Source organism: Hyaena hyaena, unplaced genomic scaffold (assembly GCF_003009895.1).
Source record: "Hyaena hyaena isolate Hyena2069 unplaced genomic scaffold, ASM300989v1 scaffold_10, whole genome shotgun sequence".
NCBI lineage: Eukaryota > Metazoa > Chordata > Mammalia > Carnivora > Hyaenidae > Hyaena > Hyaena hyaena.
The window spans coordinates 5498722-5525618 of NW_024080642.1; the positions used below are offsets into that span (position 1 = coordinate 5498722).

Here is a 26897-nt window from a genome sequence, read left to right on the forward strand (position 1 = left end):
CCCAGAAACATGAGCGGCAGTCCAGAGACAAAAATTCTTTTTTTTTTTTCCTAACAGTTTATTGTCAAATTAGTTTCCACATAACACCCAGTGCTCATCCCCACAAGTGCCCTCCTCCATGCCCATCCCTCCTCCCCCCCACATCCATCAGTCCTCAGTTTTTGTCAACATTCAAGAGTCTCTCATGGTTTGCTTCTCTCCCCTTCCCCCACCATTTCCCCCCTTCTTCTCCCCCTTGTTACTCTGTCAAGTTCCTCCTAATCCTCCTATACGTGCAAACATATAGTATTTGTCCTTCTCCAGAGACAGAAATTCTAAGGCTTCTTATTAAAATGATGGTTTGGTCTGTGAAGTCAAATCCAGACCAGATCTAGTCTTCTGGCTTTGTCAGTGCTGATGGCCGTAGGTGACCAGCAAGAAGGCTGACACATCCGAGGAGGCAGCTGGAAAGAGCCAGGATTTGGGGGACAGAAAGACCGACACAGGATTTTAAACTACAAACTGACAGAAGCTGTCCTGTTGGATCACACTTGTGAACTGTTGCTGGTGGGAGACAGCAGGTACAAAAGTCACCTCAAAAGCCGCTCTGAGATATTTTTTGGTCTGCAAAGCAAAGACCCAGAGAGGTGTAGACATTTATTATTTGTTTTCAAAGTTTATTTGTTTTGAGAGGGAGGGAGAGAATCCTGAGCCTGATGTGGGGCTTGAACCCACGAACCGCAAGACCATGACCTGAGCTGAAACCAAGAGTCAGACACTCAACCGGCTGAGCCACCCAGGCGTCTGAAATTTATTTTTAATTAGCAAGTACAATTGATAGATTTCTCTTGAAGTGTTGAGTATATACAGTCGGTGAAGTATTACCATCGCCTGCCTTAACCAGAATTTCTCACAATTCTCTAAAATGTATTTTACAAACCTATAGCTTTCCATTTCAGATGGATAAAGGCAACCATACATTAAGCCAGACTGACAGCAAGAGAAATCATTTCCTGCATTGAGGGAGAACAGAGATCGCCAAATTTTATATTCCCAAATCTTTGCTTCGGTTACTTAATCAGCTAACCACACGTCTTTGTCGGATCCAATCTTGTGAAACACATTTTATTAATCAGCAGAGTCTAAGTCTTTTGATAGAACAGTATTCGAATGAAAGGACATTGAGGTCCCTGAGATGTGCTTCAGAGCTTTTAAATTAAAACCTGCCTTAAAAAATGTAACTCATATCTCTGATTTGATACTTTCTTTTTTTTTTAAGATGAAACTTTTATTATATCTGTAGTTCCAGACCTGACTCTATTGCTGGCCAGCTGCAAGACCTTGAGCAAGTTCAATTAACCTCAGATTTCTCTACAAACAACCTGAAGAGTTAGGGGATGTAGTCCCCACACGGGGCAGATGTGTGACTCTGACATCACCATCATTAGACTGCCTTACCTGTTCCTTTCCCTGTCCAGAGCCACCCTCTCTTCTCCCATCGACCACAACTACATGAAGCACATGAAGAAATTGGCATACAAAATAACACGAGCTGGGTGATCACAATGAATGGAAGTCTACACGTTGCCCTGGATCCATCCATTCATCAGATATTCAGTGAAGAACCTCCCGCGTGCCCAGCCTTTTCCTGGGCTCTGGGCATTGGCTGTTTACAAGATGGACTTAAGACAGACTTTTTCTTGGGCTTCTGTGCAACTCAATTTATATACATTGTGTACACACAAGCCACCAAACAAAAGCCCAATGGCAAATGCTTAAAAAAAAAAAAAAAAAAAAGACTTTGGGACACCTGAGTGGCTCAGTCAGTTAAGCATCCAACCCTTGATTTCAGCTCAGGTCGTGATCTCACAGTTTGTGGGATCCAGCCCCGCGTCGGCTCTGCACTGGGCGTGGAGTCTGCTTAAGATTCTCTCTCCCCCCTACCCTTCCCACACTTGCTCTCTTCCTCTTTCAAAATCAAAGAAAGAGACATTTAAGATTGTTGCGGGGAGGAAATAGACACTAAACAAGCAAACAAACAAATGAACAAGATCAATTCAGAGGCTAGTAAGTGCTGTACTGAAAATAAGGCTGCTGAAGGGGCGCCTGGGTGGCTTAGTCGGTTGAGCGTCCGACTTTCACTTAGGTCATGATCTCGCGGTTCGTGGGTTTGAGCCCCGCGTTGGGCTCTGTGCTGGCTGCCAGCTCAGAGCCTGGAGCCTGTTTCAGAGTCTGTGATTCCCTCTCTCTCTGACCTTCCTCTGCTCACGCTGTCTCTCTCTCTCTCTCCTAGAAATAAATAAAACATTAAAAAAATAAAAAAAAGAAAAGAAAATAAGACTGCTGAATATGAAGGAGAGAGAATAGAGTGAGTTACGGACATGTTTGGCTTGTTCTTTACACTTTTTGCATTTTCCAAGTTTGCCACAATGAAGTATTAATTTTGTAATCAGAACGAAATGAAGGAAGGAAGAAACCACTCTACACTCCGGGAGTCACCCAGAGGGAGCACACGGGGGGCCTGGTGTGTACACCCAGCAGGGGAAGGGGGGTGCTGGAAAGAGAGTGTTTTCCCTGTGTCCCCCGCCTGTTATTCTGTCATCGTTATAACCTGCCACACAGGGAGCCCAAGTCGGTCTCCTCGGTGCGTGTTTACCTCCTGACTGTTTAACCAGCTCAAGAGCAGCTCCCAAAAGGGCCATGATCAAAACATGAGTTCATCATGCTTGGTTCCTCTGGGAGGGCGAGCTGGCCCAACCTGGAACCGTGTGTCTCCCTCTCTGGGGAATGTCCTGAGACCCTAGAGGGAACCTAGCCTGGGACTTCCCTCAGGTTCTCAAAGCCCCCAAAAGATTGGATGGGCTTGGGGAGAGCTGTGAGGTGATTTGAGGGGCATAAGGAAACCACACAGGCCTATCCAGGGTGAATCGCATTACATGGACTTTCCACCACCCAACTTGTCCCTTACGTGGACATCTTGCTTCAGCCACAGGCCCTCGGAAAGTTTAGCAGATACAGGAAGGGCCTCTGAGCTCAGTAGGGGAAGGAGGACGCACCGGAGGTGGCTGCCTCCAGCGGAGTAACAGGAGGGCAGGGTTCCGGCAAAGGGAAACTGGGGCAGGGGCTGAGAGATCTGAGACCAGAGCCAGACCGAAGCATCCAGTTCTAGGGCGACGGCCAAGAGCAAGGATCGAATCCAAAGCAAAGGTCGCAAGAAGTGAACACTGGAGAGGTCCCTGGAGGCGAAGCTGATGCCAGGAGAGGGAGGTTTTCCGGAGATCCGCCCAGTAGGTCCAAGGAGAGAGAGAGAGAGAGAGAGAGAGAGTTTCTAGGGGCTTCCAGCCCCTCTGAAAACACCCACTCCATCCCACCCATGTTGTGCCAGTTTTGTGTGTCCTTTCAGTCAGGAGAGGCTGGCACGTGTGAGGAGGCAGTTTTGAGGGAAACGGAGAGTGCCGGCTACTTAGGTCTCGGCCAGCTCCAGCAATGGCGCACAGAGCCCTCAGCTGAGCCCCGTTACTATAAAGCAACTCGCTGTGTATTCAAAACAACTGCCTTCTTGGAAGCCTGGAAGAAAAGCGCTCAGGTATTCACATTGATTGCTTCAGCTAATGGATTATGGGGCAGATCTTTCCTCCCTCCTACATTCCTAGTTTTTAAAAATTAAACTATAAATTGTGAAAGTAATACAGAAATAAGTGCTTGTTGCAAGACGTTGAGGATACAAGGCATATGGGATAAAAACTGAAAGGCTGTCTCTGTCCCTTCCCCAGCGTCACCCCCAACCCCACCCCAAAGGTGACCTCCGATTTCAGTTTGGTGAACATAGCTTGTATTGTTTTTATGTTTTAAGAAAATGTTGAAGAATGAAGATTGCGCGGGCTGGGGCGCACCAAGTTCTGTGGAGGAGGGGTGCTTACGACATTCATGGAGCCCGAGAGGCCCCTGGGACATTGGTCCTCATGCCATGCATGGCCCTCCTGCTCACTGCACCCCTGGGAGGGTCCCAAGAAGACCAGATCTCCTCTCACCCAGAAACCTCATCGTCTTACAGGCAACTGTGCTTAAGGGGACTCTTGCTAAACATCCTTGAGGAGCTACAATTCAAAGCAAATTAAGAAACATGTAGAAGAAAATTCTCCATCCAATGAAAACAAGTGGGGAAACTCTGGAGACGTGCAGGACACTGAGGCGAGAATGTGGGCTGATCGGCCCCCAGACACTCACCCTTCCAGCTCCTGACTACTGCCTCCCATTTTGCCCTGATGAGCAAACACAATGGGAGAAAGAGGCTTCTGGCTGAGGGTCCTGGTAGCCTAGTGGTGCCGGGAGCCATGAAGAAAGTCAAGGCAGGGACGCCTGGGTGACTCAGTCGGTTAAGTGTCTGACTTCGGTTCAGGTCATGATCTCATGATTCATGGGTTCAAGCCGTGCGTCAGGCTCAGTGCTGACAGCTCAGAGTCTGGAGCCTGCTTTGGATACTGTGTCTCCCTCTCTCTCCGTCCCTCCCCCACTCATGCTCTGTTTCTCTCTGTCTCAATAATAAATAAACATAAAAAAAAAAAAGTCAAGGCAGCTCGGAGGCCCGTCCATCCTTGCCAGGGATTCCCCAACAGTCAGGTCTTGTCAGCCGCCTGGCCCTGGGGGCTCTCTTGTGTAGCCCCACCTGCCAGAGTTTTCTCTCTTCCCAGCCCCTCTGGATGCCATGGTGACCAGACAGCTGCCCCGTGAGGTGGTGGGGCTCTCCCCCTCCCCACCCCTGCCCCCAGGCTCCAAGGAGCAGTGAAACCTCAATAGCAAGAGCTGCCCCTGGAGCACTTTCAGACTTTGCCCCCGCTGTGCGTAAGCACTCTTGTTAAATTATAGGCAGGAAAAGACAGAGGAGAGAAAAAACGGCCCGAAGTGCCCAGCGAAGGGAGAAAAGATAAGCAAATAAATAATAAGTGATGGGTTATACATATTATACAGCCGCTATAAAGGATGTTCACAGAGCGTCTTTAATAACATAGGGAGTGGCTCGGCTCTGCAAATCTAAAGTAGGTTTGCAAGAAACTGCTCCTCAAAGAAAGGGCTTGGCAGTGCATTAATTTTAGGAAATACCTCATCTCTATCTTCTCTTGGAGATTCGTGCTGCATGTCGGTGTATTCAAGGCTCTGACAAGCCTTCTCGTCAAGCACCTGTATTTAGCCTTATTTAATTCAGTGTTTTCCTCATCAACTTGATAATAGAGCCCTTTCGGGGCGCCTGGGTGGCTCAGTTGGTTAAGCGTCCGACTTCGGCTCAGGTCATGATCTCACGGTTCGTGGGTTCTAGCCCCACGTTGGGCTCTGTGCTGGCAGCTAGCTCAGAGCCTGGAGCCTGCTTCAGATTCTGTGTCTCCCTCTCGCTCTGACCCTCCCCTGCTCACGCTGCCAGTCTCTCTCTCTCTCTCTCAGAAATAAGTAAAACATTAAAAATTTAAAAAAAAAATAATAGAGCCCCTTCCTGTAGAACCCTTTCCCAGCCACAGGGCCGAGGCGTGTGGCTGCCTCATTGACTCCCTACTGGCTGGCGACTGTGTCTCTAGCAGAAGGTTGGCTCCCCATGCCTCCCTGGAGGCCCCAGGAGCTCTTTGATGTAGAGGTTGCATTTCTTCCCTCCCCTCCTCACCCCCCGTGCCCACCCCATGGCCTGGCACATGGGAGTTTGTGGTAACACAATTTGGAATTAGAATCTGTGTTCATTTGCAATGTAGATACTGATGATCTGACTTTTCCCTCCTTCTTATGATGGCTTTTATCATCATAGGATGAGCAATCAGTCATCTGCTCCACTGTCATTAATTTACCAATAATAAGGGAGTAATCACCTCCAGGCAGGAGCCAGGTGCACTAACCTGCCTTCCTGAGATTGCTGTATGAGCCTAACACTTTCCCACTTGGACCTTGGCCGATGCCAAAATCAAACAAACAAAACCCCAAAAACAAGACTACTCTCTGCCACAGAAAGTAATATATTGAGTGGGTTTAGAGCAAGGGTGGGCACACTGGCCCATGGGGCAATTCCAGTCCAATGCATGTTTTTGTACATAAAGTTTTATTGGAACCCGGCCATACTCATTCGTTTCTATATTATCTATGGCTCCTTTAGGGCTCCTATGTGACCCCTTACAGGAAAAGTATGCCAACCCCCAGTTTAGAGGATCTTTCAAGTTTTATTTATGATTCGCCTTGGGGAATAAGGAACAGAAACTTGTCAAGTCTGACGGCATATTGCAAATACTGTTTCAAAGCAAGTAAAAAGCACCTTGTACTCTTCAGTAATTACTAACTGCACATAGTAGTAGTGATAAAAATAATAAAGCTGGTTTTCATGTCGTTCATCTTAGCTCTTTGCTTTAGTGCCCTCGGGAAAATGGAAACAGTTGAGCAATAAGAAGTTAAGCATCTGCTTCTGATAGGGCAACTGGAAGAGTAGATAGCCCAGTGAGACGGAAGGCCCTGCTTCTGGAGACACGGTGTAGTTAGGAACAGGCTCCAGGCTCCACCTAAGACAGAAGCGAGAAACAACCAACGTCTTCAAGGATGGAGTCCTGGGGCTCCTGGGTGACTCAGTCGGATAAGTGTCCGACTTCGGCTGGAACCTCGGGGCTCGAACCCACGAACCATGAGATCATAACCTGAGCTGAAACCAAGAGTCAGATACTTAACCGACTGAGCCACCCAGGCGCCCCTAGACCAAAGCACTTCTAAGTGGATTCAGTGAGGAGACAGTGGAACCATCTCTGGGCACGTGAGGAGCAAGGGCAGAGGAGCAAGAGCTGACACCGAACACAGCAACTGAAGGTTGCCTCCAGTCATCTGCAGGGACTAAGAACAAGGGAATGGGGACCAGATTGTCACCACCCCTGTCCCCAACACCTCAGCCCACTGTCATTCCCAGGGAAAGGGCACAGACATCTGAACTGACCAAGCTTAAGTTTCTGCCACCAGGCCAAATGGGGGCAAATGAGAAACTGCATTTCTTGCACACCTGAGTTCGGCCCGAGATGATACGCTGTACATTACCCTCCAAAAATATGTGTTAGGGGCACCCGTGATCCCCCAGTTTGTGAGACTGAGCCCTGTGTCAGGCTCTGAGCTGGCAGCACAGACCCTGCTTGGGATTCTCTGTCTCCCTCTCTCTCTGCCTCTCTCCTCCTCCCTCCCCCCTCTCTCTCAAAATATTTACAAATAAATAAACATGTGCTAAATGGAACCGGTGAACAGAACTGAGCCTGAGATCCGCAGCGTCAGGTCAGGGATGAGCTGAAGGACGCCAGTCCCTGCAGCCCCTGAAACTGTAGTTTGGAAAAGTCTGGTCAGAGAGGGAGAGTCCCTGGAAGGACCCTGAATAATTCTCTCGTTGCCCCCCCTACACGCACACCTCCCACCCTCAGCTGCCTGCCCTGCCCCCCTGAGGCTCAGACTGCGCCCCACACCAGGCAGTCTTCTCCATCATCCAGCGCTCACCCGTGCCCAGCTGGTACCCTCAGCCCTTTCCCCAAGACCTTGCCGGCAATGAAAGGAGGCGCCATTTTTTATAAATAGCATCAACAATAAGGGCTACTGTTTCCTGAGCAAGATGACATTGGGACCTTCTCGGGCATAACAGTGGCATGACGATCTAGCCCATCAGAGAGGATAAAGGGCTCAGTGTGTGAACTCAGGCCCAGTGACTCAAGAGTCCAGGTGAACAGAAGCACCGCCAGGATGGCCGCCTGGTTCCTGGGGCTGCGGGCAGCTCTGTACCCGGTTAGGCCAAATTCAGGGCCACCCCAAACGTGCAGGGCTTTTTCTGAGCCTACCCATGGGCAGGAGGAGAAACTTGAGATTCCAGGGCCTCCCAGGAAGCCCATTAAGCAACGAGGAGTAAACCCTGAGCACGGAGGTGGAAGGAGCCTGGATGCCTCCAATTTGCACTTCTCAGTGCTTCCTTCCGCTGATGAATTATTCATGTCCATGGCCAGGCAGCACATCAATAATGCAGGAGGCTGAAGCCCTGGCAGGGCCCAGCTTTCAGCTGACCGGCTCTGCCCTGGGCTCCAGGAAGGGACTCTCCACAGCACCCCCTCCATGGGGTGGTGTGGGCAGGCCTCTGTGCTCGGGTCGCTGAAATCCTTCCCGGAAATCAGCTGTCCCCAGGGCTCCGGGCTGAGAGTTGGGCTGCAAACATACCCAAGAAGGGGACCTTTTTACAATTTCCATACCTCCTCTGCCCGGTGGGACCTGTGTGACCCTCAAGACAAAGGAACCTTGTGGGCTGATCCAGCCCTGGGGGTAAGAATTCCTGTCACAGAATGAGGGTGCAAGAGACACCCCCTGCTCTTCCTCCAGAGCCCCCGAGGCTGGCGCATAGAGGCCCAGGAGATCCGGAGAGTTCGTTTTGGTTGCAGGTAGAAGCTTCCATCCAAGCAGCAGCTTAAGACACCTGTTTGACTTTCTCTGGTCCCTAGCAGGTTCCAGCAGGTGCATGGTGGGGAGCCAGAGGCTGGGGAAGTTTCTCGCTTCCTTGGGAATGGTGCTTTGGGGGCTCACCCACCGTGACCTTCTGACTGCCTACCATCCCCACCCGCCTCCTCCGCCAAGGGCTGCGGCCCCCCTGGCAAACACTGGGAAGAGCGGTGCAGACCTCTTCTGCTAGGAAATGCAATACTTACCTGGGGTTCTGTTTCTCACTATCGCCTAGATTTTCTCAGTTTGTTACAATAGATCCTTGCAGTAAGAAAGAAATCCAAATGACTGTTACTTTTGCAGGGGAAATAAAACACCCGCTGGAGAAGTTGCCTAAGGTGAGACTCGCCAGCTCTCCTTCAGGCATCCAGCCCAGAGCTTCCCCAAACTAAATGTGCAAAGGACCCGCCTGGGGATCTTGTTAAAAGGTAGATACTCTCATTAAAGGTCAGGGCGTGGCCCGAGTTTCTACATTTTTGCCAGCTCCTGGTGCAGGGACCACGCTTTGAGTAGCAAGGCTCTAGAGTCTATTCCAGGAGCTTCCAACCTCAAAAGGCCATTGGGGTGATCAATGGAAATTTTTTAAAACTCGGATGCTCCGGGGGAGCCTGGCTGGCTCAGTCGATGGAGCGTGTGACTCTTGATCTTGTGGTTGTGAGTTTGAGCCCTGTGTTGGGTGTAGAGATTACTTAAAAAAAAAAAAATCGAAAGGAAGGAAAAATCCAGATGCTCCAGCCACACCCCAGACCACTTAAACCAGATTCTCTAGGAGTGGCGGCCAGGCTTCAGCATGTCCCTAAGCCCCCGGTTGATTCTAGACCAGCTCAGCTCACTCCTTTAGTTGAGGAGACTGAGGCCCAGAGAGAGGCCAAGGGCTGCCCGTGGAGACACAGACAATGAGTGAAAAGCTCGGGGCCCGGGCCAGAGAGCTTTACAGGGCATGCGGCGTTGTCCTCTATCATGGGTTCTGGAGATGGGGAGGAGGCTGGCAGGGACTCAAGGGGCAGGCCAGGGTGCCCAGAACCACCCAGATTCTGAGATGCTCTCCAGGCTGGGGGCCAGGCTGTGCCCCCTCCCAACACACGTATTGAGCCCTCACAGTTCACCAGGATTGCCTTCAGGCTCCCAACAGTCCTAGGGGTGTGCAGAGCAGATTATCACCCATTTACAGATGGGGAGATGAGGCTCAGAGAGGCCAGACCCCTTGTCCCAGGGCACCGCCATCGGTCATAGGAGGCTTCCTACACTGTGGAAGCTCCTAGATTTCCCTCGCTGACTGTAAGACACATGTACCCTCTTCCCGTGTTAAAGTTTCTAACACTGGGTTGTGTCTGACGATGTCGAAAAAACTTTCACTGCCAAGCCAGGCACCACGGTGATGCGATCGTTACTGGCAGTGCCCACGGACAGGAAGTGTCCCTTCACCTGAATGTGATTAAAGTGGTAGCGTGACACTGGTGGCATTTCATCTTCGTCTGGATTCCCAGGGGTGCTTTAAGTATCTTTGGAAAGATCAGGAGAGTCTCCTTATGGAGGCCACCTTCCTGCTCTCGGCTCCCCTGACTTCCCAGGACAGCTCTGTGCCCCATGTTCCCCTCCCAGCTGCCCTCATCTACCCAGCTGGCACATTCACTTACCCTGCCCCAGCAACTAACTCCTTCCTTCCAGAACTTTCCCTTTAGGTCAAAGGTCCTATGGTCCAGAAAGCCTGTCCTTTTTATCTTTGTGTCCTCAGGGTCCAGTACAAGGCCTGGTATGTAGTAGGCAGCTTTTAGGCAACAAGTTTGAGCAAAAGAAAGCGGAGTAAAAGAAAAGGATGCACAGCGACCAGACCCCGGGGCTGACTACAAACAGCCATGCAAATAGGCTTATTAAGGGAACCACCTCAGAATAACCAGTTCCTAAAATCACCAAAGAAAGGAAAACTCCATACGTCCCCATACTCTCTCGCTCTGCCTTATTACTGTGGCCCGTCACCTCTGCCTCAGGCGCCGACAGGCTCTATTTTGCTGGTTTGCTCGCTGCTCTCTCACGGTGTATTTGATAAACTTCTATCTCCATTGTTCTGCCTTTGGTAGATTTTTTCACACACACACTGCCCCCCCCCCAGCCTCCATCCAATTGGGACATCCCACCTTTGATGGCTCCCCCATCCGATCGGAACACCCCACACTTAGTACAAGTTTGTGGAAGGAGAGAGGGAGGGGGCCCAGCCCAGGGTCCTTTGGGGAACCTCCCTCCCACTCTGGGGCAAAGGTTGCTGCTCCCTCCACGCTCTCCCTGTGAGCACCCACTGAAACACCTGCACACTGCTGGTGAGCACCCACACTGTGGTCTGTCTGCTGTGTCCTTCCCGAGTTTGAGTTCATGTGTTGAACTCCTGCCCCTCAAGGTGATGGCATTAGGAGGTGGGGCCTTTGGGAGGTGCTTAGGTCAAAAGGGTTCTGGGATCAGTGAAGAGACTCCCAAAGGGATAGAGAGAGAGAGAGAGGGTGGGTGTCACTCTGCTCACACCCACCTCCCTTCCTGGCCGGCCCTCCTGCAGCCTGGGAAATGGATCCCTCCTCCCCCCTTACCGCACCCACAACGAACTTGCCTTCTACCTTCCATAGGGCTTTCCTCCCTGAGTAGCAAAGCATGGTGGCAAGAAGCCAACTTTGGGGCCAGCCCTAGGGATAGGGTCAGTTCACCAACATTTATTCAGTACCTTCTGTGTGCTGGGCATGGTGTGACCTGGGACAAGTCCCTGAACGTCTCTGAGACTCAGTTTACCCATCTGAACCCCGGGCTAACACTAGTAACCCCCTAGGATTTCCCCGTGCATGTGAAGCACCCAGCATGTGCTAGGCTGTTAGTAGGTGTCGGTTTCCTGGGCTCATCTTTCCACGCCTGAGATCTCTGTTCAGATGCAGAAGGGACAACTCAGGGAAGGTGGAACCCACATACCTCACTGGAGAAACTGAGACCCAGGGAGGACCAACTTGCCCAGGGGAACGTCCCAAGTATGCCCAGCCTTCCCATTGCACAGCTTCCGGCCCCGACCCTGGAACCCCGGAACCGACAGGCTGAGTGAATTTCTCCCCAACCCTGTTGTTCAGAACCATTTGACTCCAGCAAAGGCCCGTAGAGCATGTGCACTCTCAGCTTTATTTGTTTCCATGCCAAGCAATACAGAGGTGCCAGCTGGGGACTGTGGTGCCAGGTGGTGGCGGGGGTGTGGCGGGGGGGAGTTTGGGGTTCTTGCTGGGACACAGGGAGGGGCTTTGTCAGCGCCCCAAGCTGGGGGACTGCTGTGTTCATGCAGCCAGCGGCTGGACCCATGACAGAGCTGGGCCAGCAGGGGGTGAGGCCTGGGGGGCCCGGGCCAGGCTGCCCGTGGGTGGAGGCGACAGGGGAGTTCGGGGACCCTCCCTCCAGTCCGGTCCAGTGTCCGCAGGGTTCGGGCCTTGCGCTCTTCTCTGCCCCAGGAGTCAGTCTCCTGTGGCCTCTGCTCCTTCTGCAACCCTCAGAGGCCTCTGAGCTATGTCCTCAGTACAACTAGAAAATTCCCAAGTTGTCCTTGCCTGAACGGAAGGCGTTCCCAGCTGCCCCGCGGCTGTCTGCTGGTGGCTCCTCTCTCGCTTCTGGGCTTTGAGTGCGAACAAGCATGTGTATGTGAGGGTTATGACTACAGGAGGCCAGGGCAGGTCTGGGCGTGTCACAGCGGGCACGAGGCCACACACAGAGCCCCTACTTGGCCATCGTGTTCCCCACAAGCCCATGCCTAAGCTGGCTGGCTGGTTATTCTCTCTCTTCCCTGGGGGTCCCTGAAGCTGGGACCCCTGGGGCCTGCCAGGAGACCACGGCCTCATAAGCCACCAATTCCATAGACCCCATGACCCCCTCTGGCCTGCCCTGACTTCACAAGTGACACAGATGCTCTGGGCTCCTTTCCTCCCTCCCTCCCCCAACACACAGAGGCATCTCTCTTTTGGCCTCAAAGGTCCTATAAAGCAAAGCAACCCCTCCTTTAGGATCTGGAGAGGTTGGAGTGTGCTCCCCAGGTGGGGAACTGACGCAGAAATGGGGGCCCCCGGGGAGATCCACCCAGTGCCCTTGGGCCCTACACCCCTCTCCTGCCCCGAAGGCCCTCCTAGAAGGCTCAAAGCTGCACAGGGGACCCCTCCTAGTAGACAGAGCTAACAGCCTCCCTCCCAGGAGTCTGTGGAGCGTCAGGGAGACAGGGAGGAGCCCTGAGAGGAGGCACGAAGGCCCTGAAAGGGTGCAGGGGAGACGTTCCTTGCCAGCCTGGGGCTAGACTGGCTGTGGCTGGGAACGTGCCCTCCCATCAAGGGCAGTAGCCATGGCTGCTAGGCAGGCAGTGGGAAAGTCCGGAGCATCCCTCTCTGAGGGTCTGGGAGGAGCGGCCAGCAAGGTAGGTGGGCGCAGGAGAGGCCCCTGTGGGTAGAGCCTGGGCCAGGCAGCGGTCTGGGGAGAATCCTAGGGCCAGAAATCAGGCAGGAGTTCAAGGTACACTGTTCAGGTGTCCCATTATGTCCTGAGACAGAGGCCATGGCATCACCCCCGCCTCGGGGCTTGTGAGTGTGTTCTCAAGCCCAGGGCCTCCCACTCTCCCAAAGACTGGCCTCTTCGGCCAAGCTCTTCTCTCTGTCCTAGAACTCTCTAGAACCAATGCACAATAAACCTTCATTAAAAAACCCTCTGGCCCACTCTCCTGCAAACAGGACTTACACTGCTAACAGCTTGGAAGCCCATGGGAAGCCCTCCGCACAGAGGTGGTCCCAAAATCTCCTCCAGGGAACGCCTTTGCTGTTTGTGGATGGCCAGGGCACAGGGGAAGGCACAGAGCAGCGGGTGCTGCCGGGATGGGAGCCAGAGCCCATGCCCCACCTGGGGCCCCAAATTTGTACTCTAGACCATGAGGGAGGCTGTGGAAGGAGGCAAGCTCGGGTCCAGGCTTCTCCCCGCTGGCTGAGGTGGGCTGGGGCCAGACCCCAGGCCACTTGGTTGGTGCCCTAGGCGACAGCACAGCGGGGGGAGGGAGTTGGAGGCAGACTGGGTCATCCTGGGAAACGTATTAGGACCAGAGCTCTTAGCAGAGATGCTCCTGAGGCCGAAAAGTTAGAGAAGAGGTTGTGTGGGCCATGCAGTTCCTGCTCGTCTTCACCAACATCCACCCTGTTACGAAGGTGGCTGTCACCTCTCTCCGGGCAGCTGTACATCCTGTGTGCCCGGCGGGTCCCAGGGCGTATGCTGAGCGGCAGCTGGGCCTCTGAGCTCAGGGCACTGGGATCGCAGCAAGCATGGGCATGAGGCATGCAAGTAGTCGTTTTTACACACGCCCCACCAAAAAGATACAAAAGAGAAAGTCCCACGTCTTTGCTCCTGGTCACCAGACATGCAGGGAATGCACTGCTTCTGTGCCAGATCACAGTCCGTCTCATCTGTGGGGCCAGTTCCCCCTCCAACACACAGTATATGCTGCTTGCTTGATTCCGGGAGATTGTGAGCTGAGAAACAAGCCAGGGAACACTGAGGGCAAACACCGGACTGTGTCCATGAGACTAAACTGCAGCATTCATCAGTTTCATAGGAAGTTTGATTTCCTTTCTTCTTCTTGCTTTTCACATCTGATGTGGGCCTGACGGTGGGGAGGCCTGGGGGCTTGCCTCCAAGTTCGTGCTTTGGGAGCTCAGGGAAGAGTGGGCGCTTGGCAGCCGCGGTCCTGCCCTCCTGCGGTGGGTGGCGGTGTGCGGAGGCCTCTAACCGGTCGGGGGGCCATCCCTGCCAGCACAGCGCCCTGGTTAGTTCTAGATCTTCTGAACTGTAAAGGGAAGAACAGTCGCAGCAGAACAGAGCTCAGAACAAGCCTTCAAGTCCTTGTTTTGAGGCTTGGGGTGTTTGTTTCCTAGTGGGAGATGGTAATAGTCATCCGGTTCACTGTGGCGCGGGAGCCCCAAACACAGAACCATCTGTGCCGGAAGTTTTTAAACAATTCCCTTTGCCAATTTGAGTTCAGTAGTTGTCATTTGCCATCAAAAAAGTCACACTGACATGACGAGCAGGACAGAGGAGGCTGAGGCCCACAGGGTGATACTGAGGCTGATGCCTTCCATGTACCTGCATGTCCATCAGCCCCAGAGAGAGAGTGGAAGGTGCTTTAGCTCAGACACTTAGTGGAGGATGTGGGCTTTGGACCCGGGCAGGCTGGTAGCCCATGACCCCACCGCTGAATCCGAAGTCCAACACTCATGTTCTGGACCAGTGCCTCCTTTAATGACTGGGCTGGAAGTCTTATTGAAATGCAGGTTCTGATTCAGTGGGGCTGGGATGGGGCCCGAGACTCTGCATTTCTGACACATTCCTGGTGTCAGCAGGCACTGCCACCGGTCCACGCAGCGCATCTAGGGTAGCAAGATGTTTAGGGGAAAAGTTTAGACCGACCACTGCAAGCAGCAGAGATGCTTGGGGGCTTCCTGAGGCCAGCGTGAGAAGGGAGGCCAACGGACCACACTGATCCACGTGCCCCAGAAACTCAAAGCTGCACTGGCCTTTTGAGCAGCTGAGAGTCACCTTAGAAAATGGTGCCCCTGCTTGGATGAGTCCCCTGGGCCACCTCTGGGGGGTCACATAAGTGTTACTTCCAGACTTCCACCCCACGCGGAGTTTACTTCTCATATGTGCTGGCTGTGCCCACAGGAAGAGGGCAGGCCCGGCTTTCGCCAAGCAGCATCACATCCATGATCTCGGGGGACACAATGCTCAACCAGACACCACACCGCCCCAGGACCCGGGGCCCCCGGAGCTGAGGCTGGAGACCACCACCGCTGGTTTCCAAGCCTGTGCTCTTTCTACCCCCTTTCCTAATGATCCAAGCATAAGGGAGGTCAGAAACCAGTCCCACTGGGCTGGGCACTGCCGGGGATGGGGTCGCTTCTCTGAGAGGATCAGCCTGTGGCCCTCGCACGCTCTTACCCCATTCCCACCGCCCCCTCCCCCGGGAGCTGGGCCGTGCTCTTCTGCGGTCCGCACCCCGAGCAAGCTGGCTTCCTCAGCTCCGTGTGGCTGGGCCTCACCTGCGAAATTGACAGTCACGGCCACAATGATGATGATGATCCCCATGATGATGAAGGTGATGCTGAGCAGCCGGGCCAGGCGGCCCAGCCTCCGGGCGCCGTCCAGGTCCCCCTGTTGCACGCTACTTCGGGACTGCGGAGAGAGGGTGACAGAGACCTCAGGAAGGCTCTTCCCAGCAGCCCCGTGGGGGCCCCTGGCCTGGGCCTCCAGAGCCCACCCGGCCCCTGCCGCAGCCCACACTGCAGCACCCACCTTGGGGGTGGGAAGCAGGCTTCTCCTGCAGAACTGGCCTTGACTCAAGTGGCTCAGCTCTCTGTGGGAAACCCCAACGGAGCCTGCCCCTCACTGGACGCAGAACCAAGCAATGCAGGGCACTTCCTCTCAGGACAGTGATGGGGCAGGGTGGCCATGGCAGGTGGCCTGGTGGAGACCAAGGGCCTGGGAGGGTGGGCCAGGTCCGGGCCATCCTGGGCCAGCAGGAGCAGATAAGCCAGACCCCTGGGGACCCCTGCCCAACTCTCACTTCACACTAAGGCATCCCCTGTGGCATTTTTTTCAATGTTTATTTATTTTTGAAAGTGAGAGAGTGTGTGTGAGCGAGGGAGGGGCAGAGAAGAGGAAGACACAGAATCCGAAGCAGGCTCCAGGCCCTGAGCTGTCAGCACAGTGCCTGACTCAGGGCTCCAACTCACAAACCGTGAGATCACAACCTGAGCCGAAGTGAGACGCTTAACTGACTGAGCCACCCAGGCGCCCCTCCTGTGGCTTTTTCTGTGGGCCAAGGTGCCTGGCTCCTCTCCTCTGTGACCCCCTCTTCCACAGCAGGAGAAAAATATCATCAAGCGTCCCTCCTCCTACCTTCACCCAGGAAACACATCTTTGTTCAACCAAGCTGACTTGCTGAATCACACCAGAAAGGCAGGCATCTTGGGTTTGAAAGGCTGGGGCTTGGGAGAGCCATGCCTGGCCTCACCGGGACCCATTTGATACTTCAGTCTTTCTCAGTAAGCTCGATTTTTCTCAGCCTTATTTAAGTTGGTGAAACCAGGTTGGGTGAGTGTGGGGCTGTGGCCAGAAAGGATCCTGGGAGCTCCTGGGAGTGACTCGGGAAGATATGTGTCCAACCCTCCTCCATCCCCACCCGACCCCACCCCCACCCCCGCCTATGATGCCTCAGGGGTCAACCTGCTGGGTAGGGCTGGCCTGTGACCTCCAGCCTCCTCCAGCTCTCGAGATCCCTGATGCTTCTTGGACTTCTAGAACAAGTAAGGGAGGAGCCTACTAAAGGTGTGGCTGCTTTCAAGGTCTTGGGCCACTTCTGTGGTGATTTTATTTCCTGGTTATTTGAGGGTCCTGAGTTCAGCGCAGAAATGTGGCCAAGTCCCTGGATGATGGCGGTGGTGATGGTGATGGTGTCTCAAGCCCTTACTTTGTGCTGAGCAGCTTGCTAAGGATGGTACCTGAGTGATCTCACTTAGGCTCAGAACCATCCCATGAGGTTGGCAGTGTTGCCCACTTTCATAGAACCTGGAGTTCAGGGGGCGCCTGGGTGGCTCAGTTAGTTAAACATCTGACTCTTGATTTCAGCTCGGGTCACGATCTCATGGTTTGTGAGAACGAGCCTCGCATTGGGGTCTGTGCTTACAACTTGGAGCCTGCTTGAGATTCTCTCTCTCTCTCTCTCGCTCGCTCGCTCCCCCTCTCTTTCTGTGCCTCTGCCCCACTCATGCTCTCTCACCTCTCTCTCTCAAAATAAATAAACATTAAAAAAAAACTTATAAAGAAGCTGGAGCTCAGGGAAGAGGGCGCCCCCCGCCCAGGTCCTGTCCATGTCTCCTCCCAGAAGCCTAACCAACCCTCCAGCCCACCTCGTGGCTCCCAGTCCAAGCTCCTTCCAGGACAGTGACACCTGCCTGGCGCAGCATTTGACCTCAAACTCTCTTTGCCCCGGATCTGCTCCTGGCCCTGTGCTCCTCTGTCCACTTGTCCAATTATTGGCCACAGCCCGAGTCCTCCCACTCGGTCACAGCGCCTGTCCTCTGCTACCCTGGCCATCACTTCCTGTCCTCACCAGTTCCCCCGAGGTCCCCCCCCACCCCCCCCCGCCACCATGCACCTGCCCTGGCTCCAGGTGCCACTGCTCACCCAAGCCAGCACAGCAGGCTCCCGAAGAGCCCCCACCCCTCCGGCCGGCTCGGAGCCCTCCTCTCCATGCCACCCCCACGCCACCATCCCAGTCCACAGATGTTTATGCCAGGCCCTGTGCGAGGCCCCCGCCATGCAGTCCTAGGGTGGGGTCAGAGAGGAGGTGGAGAGATGGGAGCTGACTCGTGAGTTCAAAGAGATGATGGCGGCTTAGGCGGTGACCCTGCCCAGCATCTTCCATGCCCCACCCCCCCGCCCCCGTTCATAGAACGAACTCCAAACCCAGGTTAGCTCCGCACCTCCTGATTTTAGCCTCTACCCTTCCCGGCCACAACGGATGCCTTTGCCGGTGCAGACCTCTCCCTGCTCTCTTTTCGGCTTCCGCTCAAACACCACGCATCCACATCCTCTCCCCGCATCGAGGGCTGCCTCCCATGCCACGTCCTCCTCCGTGAAGCTCGCCGAGACAGGCATGATAATAATCCCTAACATTATCTGACCATCTACCTCGGACCTGGAACTATGTTAAGCGCTTGCCATCCAGCAGAGCATTAGAGCACCCTTACACTCGCGTGAGTGAGTTAGCGGGTGTTATTAGACCATTTTACAAAGGAGGGACTGGAGCCCGGAGCACCATGCAGGTGTGAGATGGGGGGAGAAAGGCCGGATCAGGAAGGGCCCTGACTATCACAGGATGGAATCTGGACTTTGTCTTGTAGGCAATGGGGAGCCCACAGCGGGTGAGACAAGTAGAGGATTTCATCAAGACGGGAAAAAGATCCCGTCAGAAGGAGAGGCTGGAAAGACCAAGGAGTGATGGGTGCCCCCGTGTCCCGGGGCAGCAGGGAGAGGTCCGGGCTTGAGCAAAGGGATGCCCTACAGCCAGCGGCGGAGAGCACTGCTGTCCTCGGAGCCTACGTAAATGTGGGTACGGGTGCTCTCACACTTTGAGCATCTGCAGGCGGGTGGGGGCAGACTTGTCAGTGCTGTCTCCAGACACCAGGGCACTCGGTGACAATAAATGAGTGTCGTCCCATGAGAGATGACAGAGAGGGTGAGTCTGGCTTGAGGAAGGGTATGGGGGGCTGGGGTAACAGCCCCTCCTGAGACTCACAAGCCCCCCTGGATGTGGCGAGGACTTGGCCAGGAGCAGGTGCAGCCTCCCAGCTCCCTGCGCAAGCAGCCAGCCCGGATAGGAGCACAGGTTTGGGGGCCAGACCTCCTGCACGCCTGTCCCCATCCTCCACAGCTGTCCCAGCTGCGTGACCCTGGACGAGTGGCTTCTTCTCTGTCTCTCCCCATCGTCAAATACAGTCAGGTATGAATTCCTGACCTTTCTAATGGCCCTCAAGTCCATCCCTACCTCGCCGGCCTGAGTCTACTGCCCTAGCCCACTCTCACAGCATGCTTCGTCTGGAGATTACACAGCCTCCTTCTCACCGGTCTCTCTGCTCCAGCCTTGCTCCCAGCTAATGTCTTCTTTTTTACATTTTTTAAAAAAAATTTTAGAGAGAGCGAATGGAGGGGGGTGTAGGTGGAGAGAGGGAGGGAGAGAGAATCTCAAGCAGGCTCCCCACTTACCATGGAGCCTGACATGGGGCTCGATCCCGCGACCCTGGGATCATGACTTGAGCCAAAATCAAGAGTCAGATGCTCAAGCGACTGAGCCCCCCAGGAGCCCCTCCAGCCAACCTCTTCTTTATAGTCAAGGTGACCATAAGCCTTGTCACATGGCTCTCCATAAAAGGGACACATTTTTTAAATTAAATTTTTGTTTCTTTTTTAAACTTTTTTTATTTAAAAAAAATTTAGGGGCGCCTGGGTGGTTCAGTTGATTAAGCATCTGACTTCGGCTCAGGTCATAATCTCATGGTTCATGGGTTTGAGGCCCGCGTGCGGCTCTGTGCTGACAGCTCAGAGCCTGGAGCCTACTTCAGATTCTGGATCTCCTCTCTCTCTGCCCCTTCCCCACTCATGCTCTGTCTGTCTGTCTGTCTCTCAAAAATAAATAAACACTAACAGAAGTTAAAAAAAAATTTTTTTTAAATCCATCCCTTGACTCCAGGGATGGAAGAAGACCCTTCGTTACTTTTTATGAGTAAATTACCAGCTGTCTACCAAACCCCACTTAGCGCATTATCTTCCCCTTAATCAAAATGGCTCAAGTTGAAGGAGCAGTAATAATTGCAGTAATGGTTGTAATGACTACAAATTAATAGATCATTTGTGATTGCAATGGCTGTGGGAATGGTGAGGGAGAAGATGAATTCAGGTTAATAGATCAGTGAGGAAACACACTGAGAAAAGTCTGAGAGAGAGCCGGTAAGGGTGGGGAGGGAAGAGGGACAGGGAGAGGGCTGGGAGAGCCGCCAGTGGAGGAAACCAGCCAGAATCTGGCAGGCGGCAACAAACATTATCCGGAAGAGTTTCCCCCACCCATGGGGCTCAGGCCAAGCCCCAGCAGACCTGAGGGGAATTGACAAATTGTGGTCAGCTGATCACTGATCAGTTCTTGGTCCTTCCCAGGAGATCCAGCAAATCCAGGCAGGTCAAAGCCAAGGGATGTGCTTCATGCCCCCTTCACATCCCTCTCTCTACAACAGAGTAATTGTTTCTGGAACACTCTAACTACAGGGTTACCATCAGTTGCTGGAGAGCAGAGAAGCATTGGTAGGGGAGGGTCCTGGGGGAGGAGTTAGGAATACAGCTGCCATGGTGGATGGTGGATGGGAGGGTTCCAGAGGAGAACCGAAACTACGCTGTATGTTAACTAACTTGAATTTAAGTAATAAGGAGCACGTCAATATTTTAAGCCATATGTCTGAGTGCTAGCTGATCGGCAGTGCTGGTTGGGGCTCAGCACTCTTGCCGAGTGAATGGATGAATGAAAGGGAGCCTGCACGACCTGCAACGCATCAGTTAAATAATCAGTCATCCAGAATGCCTGAGAAAGGAAGCCTGGAGCCACTCGGGACCTCTTGAGTGCTCCTGCTTGTTGTAGGAGGAGTCCACAGAGAAGGGGCTGCTCGCAGGCTTCCGCTACAACCACAGACAGGGCTGTCCCTCTCCCAGCTGGTGTCATGACAGCTGAGACTCCATTATCCCCCAGACTGGTTACAGTCGGAATTGCCTGTCCACTGGGGTTTTGCTCTTTCCTCTGACATGACCAAGTTTCGTTTAGTATTAATAAAAAGAGCAACCGCTGCCATTTATGAAGCATTTACTATGTGCCTAGCACAGGCTCTGTGCTAGGTATTTCCACACATGCTAACCCAGTTAATGTTCCCAGCAGCTTATGGGATAAACAGTTTCATTATGCCTATTTTATAGATGAGGGAACTGAGGCAGTTGAGTGATTTGTACATGATCACGTGGCTTATGAGGCATAGGGCTGGTTGGTACACGAGGAATGTAGACCAGGTTTATCTGATGCCTGTTTAAGCACTATTGTCGGCTGTGGGACCGCCGCCTGGGGTCTGGTGCCCCTTGTTGACAGGAGACCTTGCTGGCATTGACGAACAAGGCCATTGCTCAGCCTGACTCAGAAGTCAAACGGATGAAGCCAGCTCTGCCCTGGCCACCTCAGGAGGCTAAAGGGAGGCTGTGGTGCTGAGCAGGGCTGGGTCTGGACACCTGTGATCCCAGCCCCTCAGGTTAAGCCCCTGTCACAGCAGGCCCCTGTCAAAGCCACAGTGGGAAGGACACGGTGTCTTCCACTGATGGAGTCAGTAGGGGTGGAGAAGCATGGGGGCGGGAGCAGCGGGAGGAGGGTGGAGAGAAAGAGGGATTCAGGAAGTGGATTCTCCCTCCCTGCACAAACGCCTCAAAGATGTGGTTTCCTGGGAGGGACACACCATCCTTGTCCCAGAGGTAGCTGGAGGCCGGGTGGAGTCGTGGAGAGAACCCCGCTGACATGCCTCTTACCAGTTGTGCGACCGTGGGCAAGGCTCTGTTCACGTGTCTTGTTTGCCCGTGTTGTTACATGAGTACAATTACGAGACTCGATGAGCCTCATACTAGGGCAGGCTCTGCGGACAATAGCTCTAGAGAGGCTGTCGGGGCTGTGGGGCTCCTTCCACCCTGGGCTCAAGGGCTTCACTTGGTAGCCAGGGCGGGACTTCAGATGAGTTCTGATGTCTGTCCCAGGACCTAGAGATGTCAACACAGGAGGCCTACCTGCCCACGCACTCTGTCCCTCCTTCACCCCTGCTGCTTGGGTGGGGCCTCGAGATCCAGGAACAATTGAACTAGACTGGCTTCCAGAGAGGGGAGACAACTCTCCCCTGTTAACTACCACCCCCCCCAGGCAGGTTAGCATAATGCCTAGAACCCCAGCTCTGGCTCTGGGCATCCATCCGGTCCTGGGTTCTCCAATGACCAGAAGGTTCTGTCACGCCTCTGCTCCAGTTTTCTCAGCTAATGCCAATATCTAGCCCTCATAGGGTTATAGAATCCCAGTTAAATGAGATTTTATATGTGATGAATTTGGACCTGTGTCTCACATTTAGTAAATGACATTATCCCCTAACATGGGCTCCTGTGGGCTCCTTCCTGCTGGCTTCTCACGGTTCTCTTTGGAAATTCATTCCACGGCTACACATTCCATCTCGCCACCACCCTGCATGGCCCCTCCTATGAAACCTCGGCCCCCGCTATCTCTGTCTCTCGGCCTCTCTCTCACAATACCTGCCCTTAACTTCTTTGAGCCTGTGACCCCTCCCTCTCCTCCAAGGTCACCACCATCTTCCCAGCCTTACTCCCTTCCATCCAGCCTGATCCTTCAATGTACTACCTCTGCCACCCTTCCGGCATCTTCTGTGCCCCCTGGTCTGCCCTCATGGTGACTTTGCCATCCCCAACCTTGAGCAGGCCCAGCGTCCCATCTGTGACTCTGTATCTATAGCTAGAGAAGAGACACACCACCACACAGGCTGATAATTCAGACTGATGGTCTCCAGCCTCAGCAGAGCCCTCAGGCCATTGACATCTCTGTCCCTTGTCACCTCTCCTCTCCCCTGCCACTAGGCCCTTCTTTCTCAGCCAATGGTCTTGCCCTCCACGTCCTTGGTGGCATGGAGCCCACACAGCATGTGCCAGCTCCTTTGCCTTTGAGGATTTCTATCTGTTTCTGCCCTCGTGACTTTTCCTGCAGGCTCCTGGGGACAGGGTCCTTCAGGATCCCAATCTGCACTCTTTGTGGACCTCGTCAGTCACCTGTCTCTTTTCTGCTCAACGCTCTCCATCACGAGGGTCACCAGGGGTCTATATCTGGCCAAGCCAGTGGACGCCCCCATCCTAATTGGACCTGATCTCTGTACTGAGTTTGACCATCCCACCTGCTTCAAACTCGCTCCTCCCAGGGCCTCTGTCCCTCTCTTCTAGCCTGCCCCCCGCCTCCTGAATTCTTCTTCTCAAAACTCTTTCCAGTCCACTCCCTCTGCCCACCACTTAGATGCTGCAGCCCCCAGAGCTCTAAGACAGCTGCCCTAGTTTTGAGTTGGATAACCAGGACTGGGAAGTGGGTGCAGCTGATCTCTCCTCAACAATCTCACACTGGCGCCTTCCTTTCTAAGCCACTGCTTGGCTTGTGCCTTCATCATCCTGCCTGGACTATCTCAAGAGCCTCCTATGGGGTCTTCCAGCTCCCAGCCCTGCCTGCTCTGGCTCATTTCCCACAATGCCCTTGGTTGTTTGTTTTATAATGTGAATAGACCGGGGGCTCCTGGGTGGCTCAGTCAGTTAAGCATCCAACTCTTGATGTTGGCTCAGGTCCTGATCTCACAGTGGTGAGATTGAGCCCCCCCGAGTCAGTCTCTGCACTGGGCATGGAGTCTGTTATGATCCTCTCTCTCTCTCTCTCTCTCTCTCTCTCCCTCTGCTCCTTCCCCACTCTCTCTCTCTCTCTTAAAAAAAATAAAATAAAATATGAACAGACCACATCATGCCTCTGCTTAAAATTTTTCAGAGGCTCCTCAGAGCCACTAGGATAAAACTTAATTTCCTACAGCGGGTCCCTGCCCACCTCCCTCTATCACCATACTCTTGCATCCTTGAGCCATGCCAAATAGACGATGACATCCATCTTCTCAAATACCTAGTATGCACCGCGTTTGTAGGAGAGGCATATTCATTCATGAGGGACCCAGTCATTCTGTACCACTTCGTTTCCTCCACACAAACAACCTGCCAGTCAAGCACATGGTTGGCTGAATGAATACGTGGTCTACATTAACAACTCTTAGGTTTCTAGAAATCCTCTCTGCCCCTTGCCATGGCCCTGCTCCAGCCTCTTCACCGCTCACCTGTGCTCCTGCAAAGGTTCCCTCTCCCAACTGCAAGGCTCAGAGGGGCCCTTCCGCCCCTTCTCTCTTCAGGCACCAAACTGGAAACCCAACCACATCCCCTCCTCCTCAAATGCTGGGATGTATATGCGGCAGTCTGGGGGGAGCTCGAAGCCAGTCCCAACGGACCACGTGCTGTGCGATTCCATTGATATGAAATGTCCAAAAGAGGCAAATCCATAGAGACTGAAAGATTAGTGGTTTGTTAGGTCTGAGGGAGGGAGCAAGGCAGAGAGGGAGTGATAAATAAGGCATGGGGGTTTTTTGGAGGTGAGAAAAATGTTCTAAAACTGACAGTGGATACGGCTGCACTTATCTGTGAGTATGCTAAAGATCTCTGAATTGTACACTTTGAATAGGTGAATTGTATGATATGTGTATTATATTTCAAAGCTTTAAAAAAGAAACCAACAAATATCCCGTGATGGCTTCCCATCCCTGGCCAGGGAGACACTCAGCTGCCACTTAATCACTGCTGCCGTGTCATAGCACTTACTGTGTCCTGGGTGGGGTTCTTAAGCACGTTGTGCGGTTCTTCTCACTTCGTCCTCACAGCTCTCTGATGTAGGTGTTCCGTGATACGCATTTTGCAGGTGGGAACACCGAGAAGAGAGATTCGAAGGACTTGCCCGAGGCCGCACGGTGCCTCGCTGTTTCGTCTAGCCTGAGTACTTCTTGCAATGTGTTATAGGATCTGTTTGCAAGTTTCTCCCCACTGGACCAGAGGCTCCTGGGAATTGGTGATTGTGTCTGGGTTAGCACCGGATTCCCTGCCCCTGGCCCAGTGACCTTCAGAACTGGCTCGGGAGCCTGAGAAGGATGTAGAAATGTACCTGGGTTGGGGAGGGCAGAGTCAGTGGTCTCACAGTCTTGGACCCCAGATTTCTTTTGGTAAAGGCAGTGTCCACCCAGCAAGAAGATGGATTCTAACAACTATTTTCTCCTGGGCTCTTGTGTGGGTTCCCTGCCTGAAACCTGTCTTCCCATCCCCCCACCCCTGGGGCTTCTTCCTGTAACCAAGAGGTCAGCCCCGCCCAGAATCCCCAGGCTGCACCCCTAGGGCCTGGTTCTGCCCCCCAGCTGCCCCCAACCACAGCAGGCAGGACAGGAAGCTCTTCAGAGGCCCCACCCTGGGCCCTGCTCAGCCCTGGCTCCTGTGCCCATGCCCAGCCTGGCACTCAGGAATGCTACCAGTGTCCCCTGTCCTGGTGGGTGGTGCTGGATTTGATGGGGGATCAGGGAAGGCATCCCCAGCCAGACACTGGGCCTTAGTGAAGTGGTGGGAGGTGTTTGAGGAATAGGGGTTTCCTCAGAGGACAGCCCGGGGTGGGGGTGGGGGCCAGAGTGACCACAGCTCCTGAAGATACGCTGTGATGGATGACTCAGCAGTGGAGTCGCTCTAGAGGGAAGCAGACAGTGTCTCCGCACAGAGTCCTCCCGCCGTGACCAGCCTGGAGCTGGTAGTTTACTATCCCTGCTTGCTTGCTTGCCTTTTTTTTCATTCTGAAAGTTATTGCCTGCTCAGTCTCTCTCTCTCTCACCCGCTTCTCTCCCTCCCTCCCTCCCTCCTCTTCCTGGACCTCAAATTTGAGTCACTTGCCAACATGCACTGACACTTCCTATGCATCTCCCATCAGTAGCTCTAGCCAAACGGCTCAGTTTGGGGACAACCTATGACAATTTACTCAAAACCCTACGGGACGAGCATGCGAGAAGCAAAGACTAGCCACACACTCCTCCTTGGCAAGGCTGGCCATGCCCTCTGACCCCCACATTTTTTACGCATTTTCCCCTACCCTGAAGACAGATGCTGAAATCAGTGTAACCACCGAAGCCCAGAGGGCCCCCAGCAACAACACTGCCCCCCCAGAGGAGCAACCTCAGGGGACCCAGGCCCCAGGGCCCTCGGTGCAGGGCAGGGAAGCCACAACTGGCTCTTGGAAACCAGAGCTGGCAAAGGCCGTTAGAATACCCAGGTGACCTGGGATGGGGGGTGGGGGCAGCTGGCTCCTCTCCTGAAAACTCAGGGTCCCGAGACCCCATGCTAGCCACCACCTCTGCTGATACACTGCCTCACTCAGGATGACTCCTCGGGACACCCCTGCAAAAGGCAACCCCCCTCCCCCCGAACTTAGCTGTCTTTCTGTTGTGTAGAGTTTAGCTCCAGGCGGTTCCCTGGGATCCCCTCCACAGCAGGGATGTGTACAAGGTCAATCTGTGATGCTGAGCAGCAAAGATGAGAGAGGAGAGCAAAGAGAAGGTCTCTTGTCCCCGGCCCCCTCTCTGATGGGGGAGTGGCAGGCCAGGTGAGAAGGTAAGTCTTCCCCCAAGCCCCCGGCCCCCAGCTCTCCCTTCTCTGCACCCAGACAGAGTGTCTGGTGCCTCCTAGAGCACCATGCATGCTGAGTACTTGGCCTTACCCCTGCCCCGAAACAAAGCAGCACTTACCATGATAGAAAAGATGAGGGGGATGAGGTTGAGGGGCCAGATGGGGCAGAAGCAGGAGGTGATGGCAAGGATGAGGTAATCTTTGGGGACTTCTTGGTCCTGGGCAGAGGAGGCGGTGGCAACGGAGGATGCCCGCCTAGAGCCAGCCCGAGAGGTCGGCCAGGGGATTGTGGCTTCTTGGTGCCCCTCGGATACCACCTTGAAGGGCAGGCCATGGCCATTCTGCTCCAGGTCCAGGGCCCCCGAGAGGGACTTGGACAGCTTCAGTGGCTTGTCATCCTTGCCTTCCACCTTAGTGAGGAGCTTCTCCATCTCCGGCAGGTTGGTGGGTGAGGCAGTGCCTGGCTCCCGGGCTGAGGGAAACTGAGGCTGTGCGGGGTTGGCCATGTTCGCTTGGGCCTTGGGTTGCTCCAGCTCCAGGCTGAGACGATCGGC

General features: G+C 53.8%; 1 protein-coding gene across 1 annotated transcript; it reads right to left on the bottom strand.

Moving 5' to 3' along the window:
* Positions 1 to 15213: 15213 nt before the first annotated feature.
* On the bottom strand, positions 15214 to 26849 carry TRARG1 (trafficking regulator of GLUT4 (SLC2A4) 1). The gene is made up of 2 exons (XM_039253013.1): positions 26463 to 26849; positions 15214 to 15660 (listed from the first exon to the last, which is right to left on the bottom strand). The coding sequence occupies exons 1-2, from the start codon at positions 26847 to 26849 to the stop codon at positions 15214 to 15216; spliced, it is 834 nt and encodes a 277-aa protein (XP_039108944.1).
* Positions 26850 to 26897: the final 48 nt, after the last annotated feature.

What these genes read in the sequence shown, in the direction of transcription:
- TRARG1 (XM_039253013.1), bottom strand. Translation starts at nt 26,849, where the DNA reads ATGGCCAACCCCGCACAGCCTCAGTTTCCCTCAGCCCGGGAGCCAGGC. An exon ending in CCCTCATCTTTTCTATCATG is followed by an intron (nt 15,661 to 26,462) that starts GTAAGTGCTGCT and finishes CTCTCTCCGCAG; the next exon opens with TCCCGAAGTAGCGTGCAACA.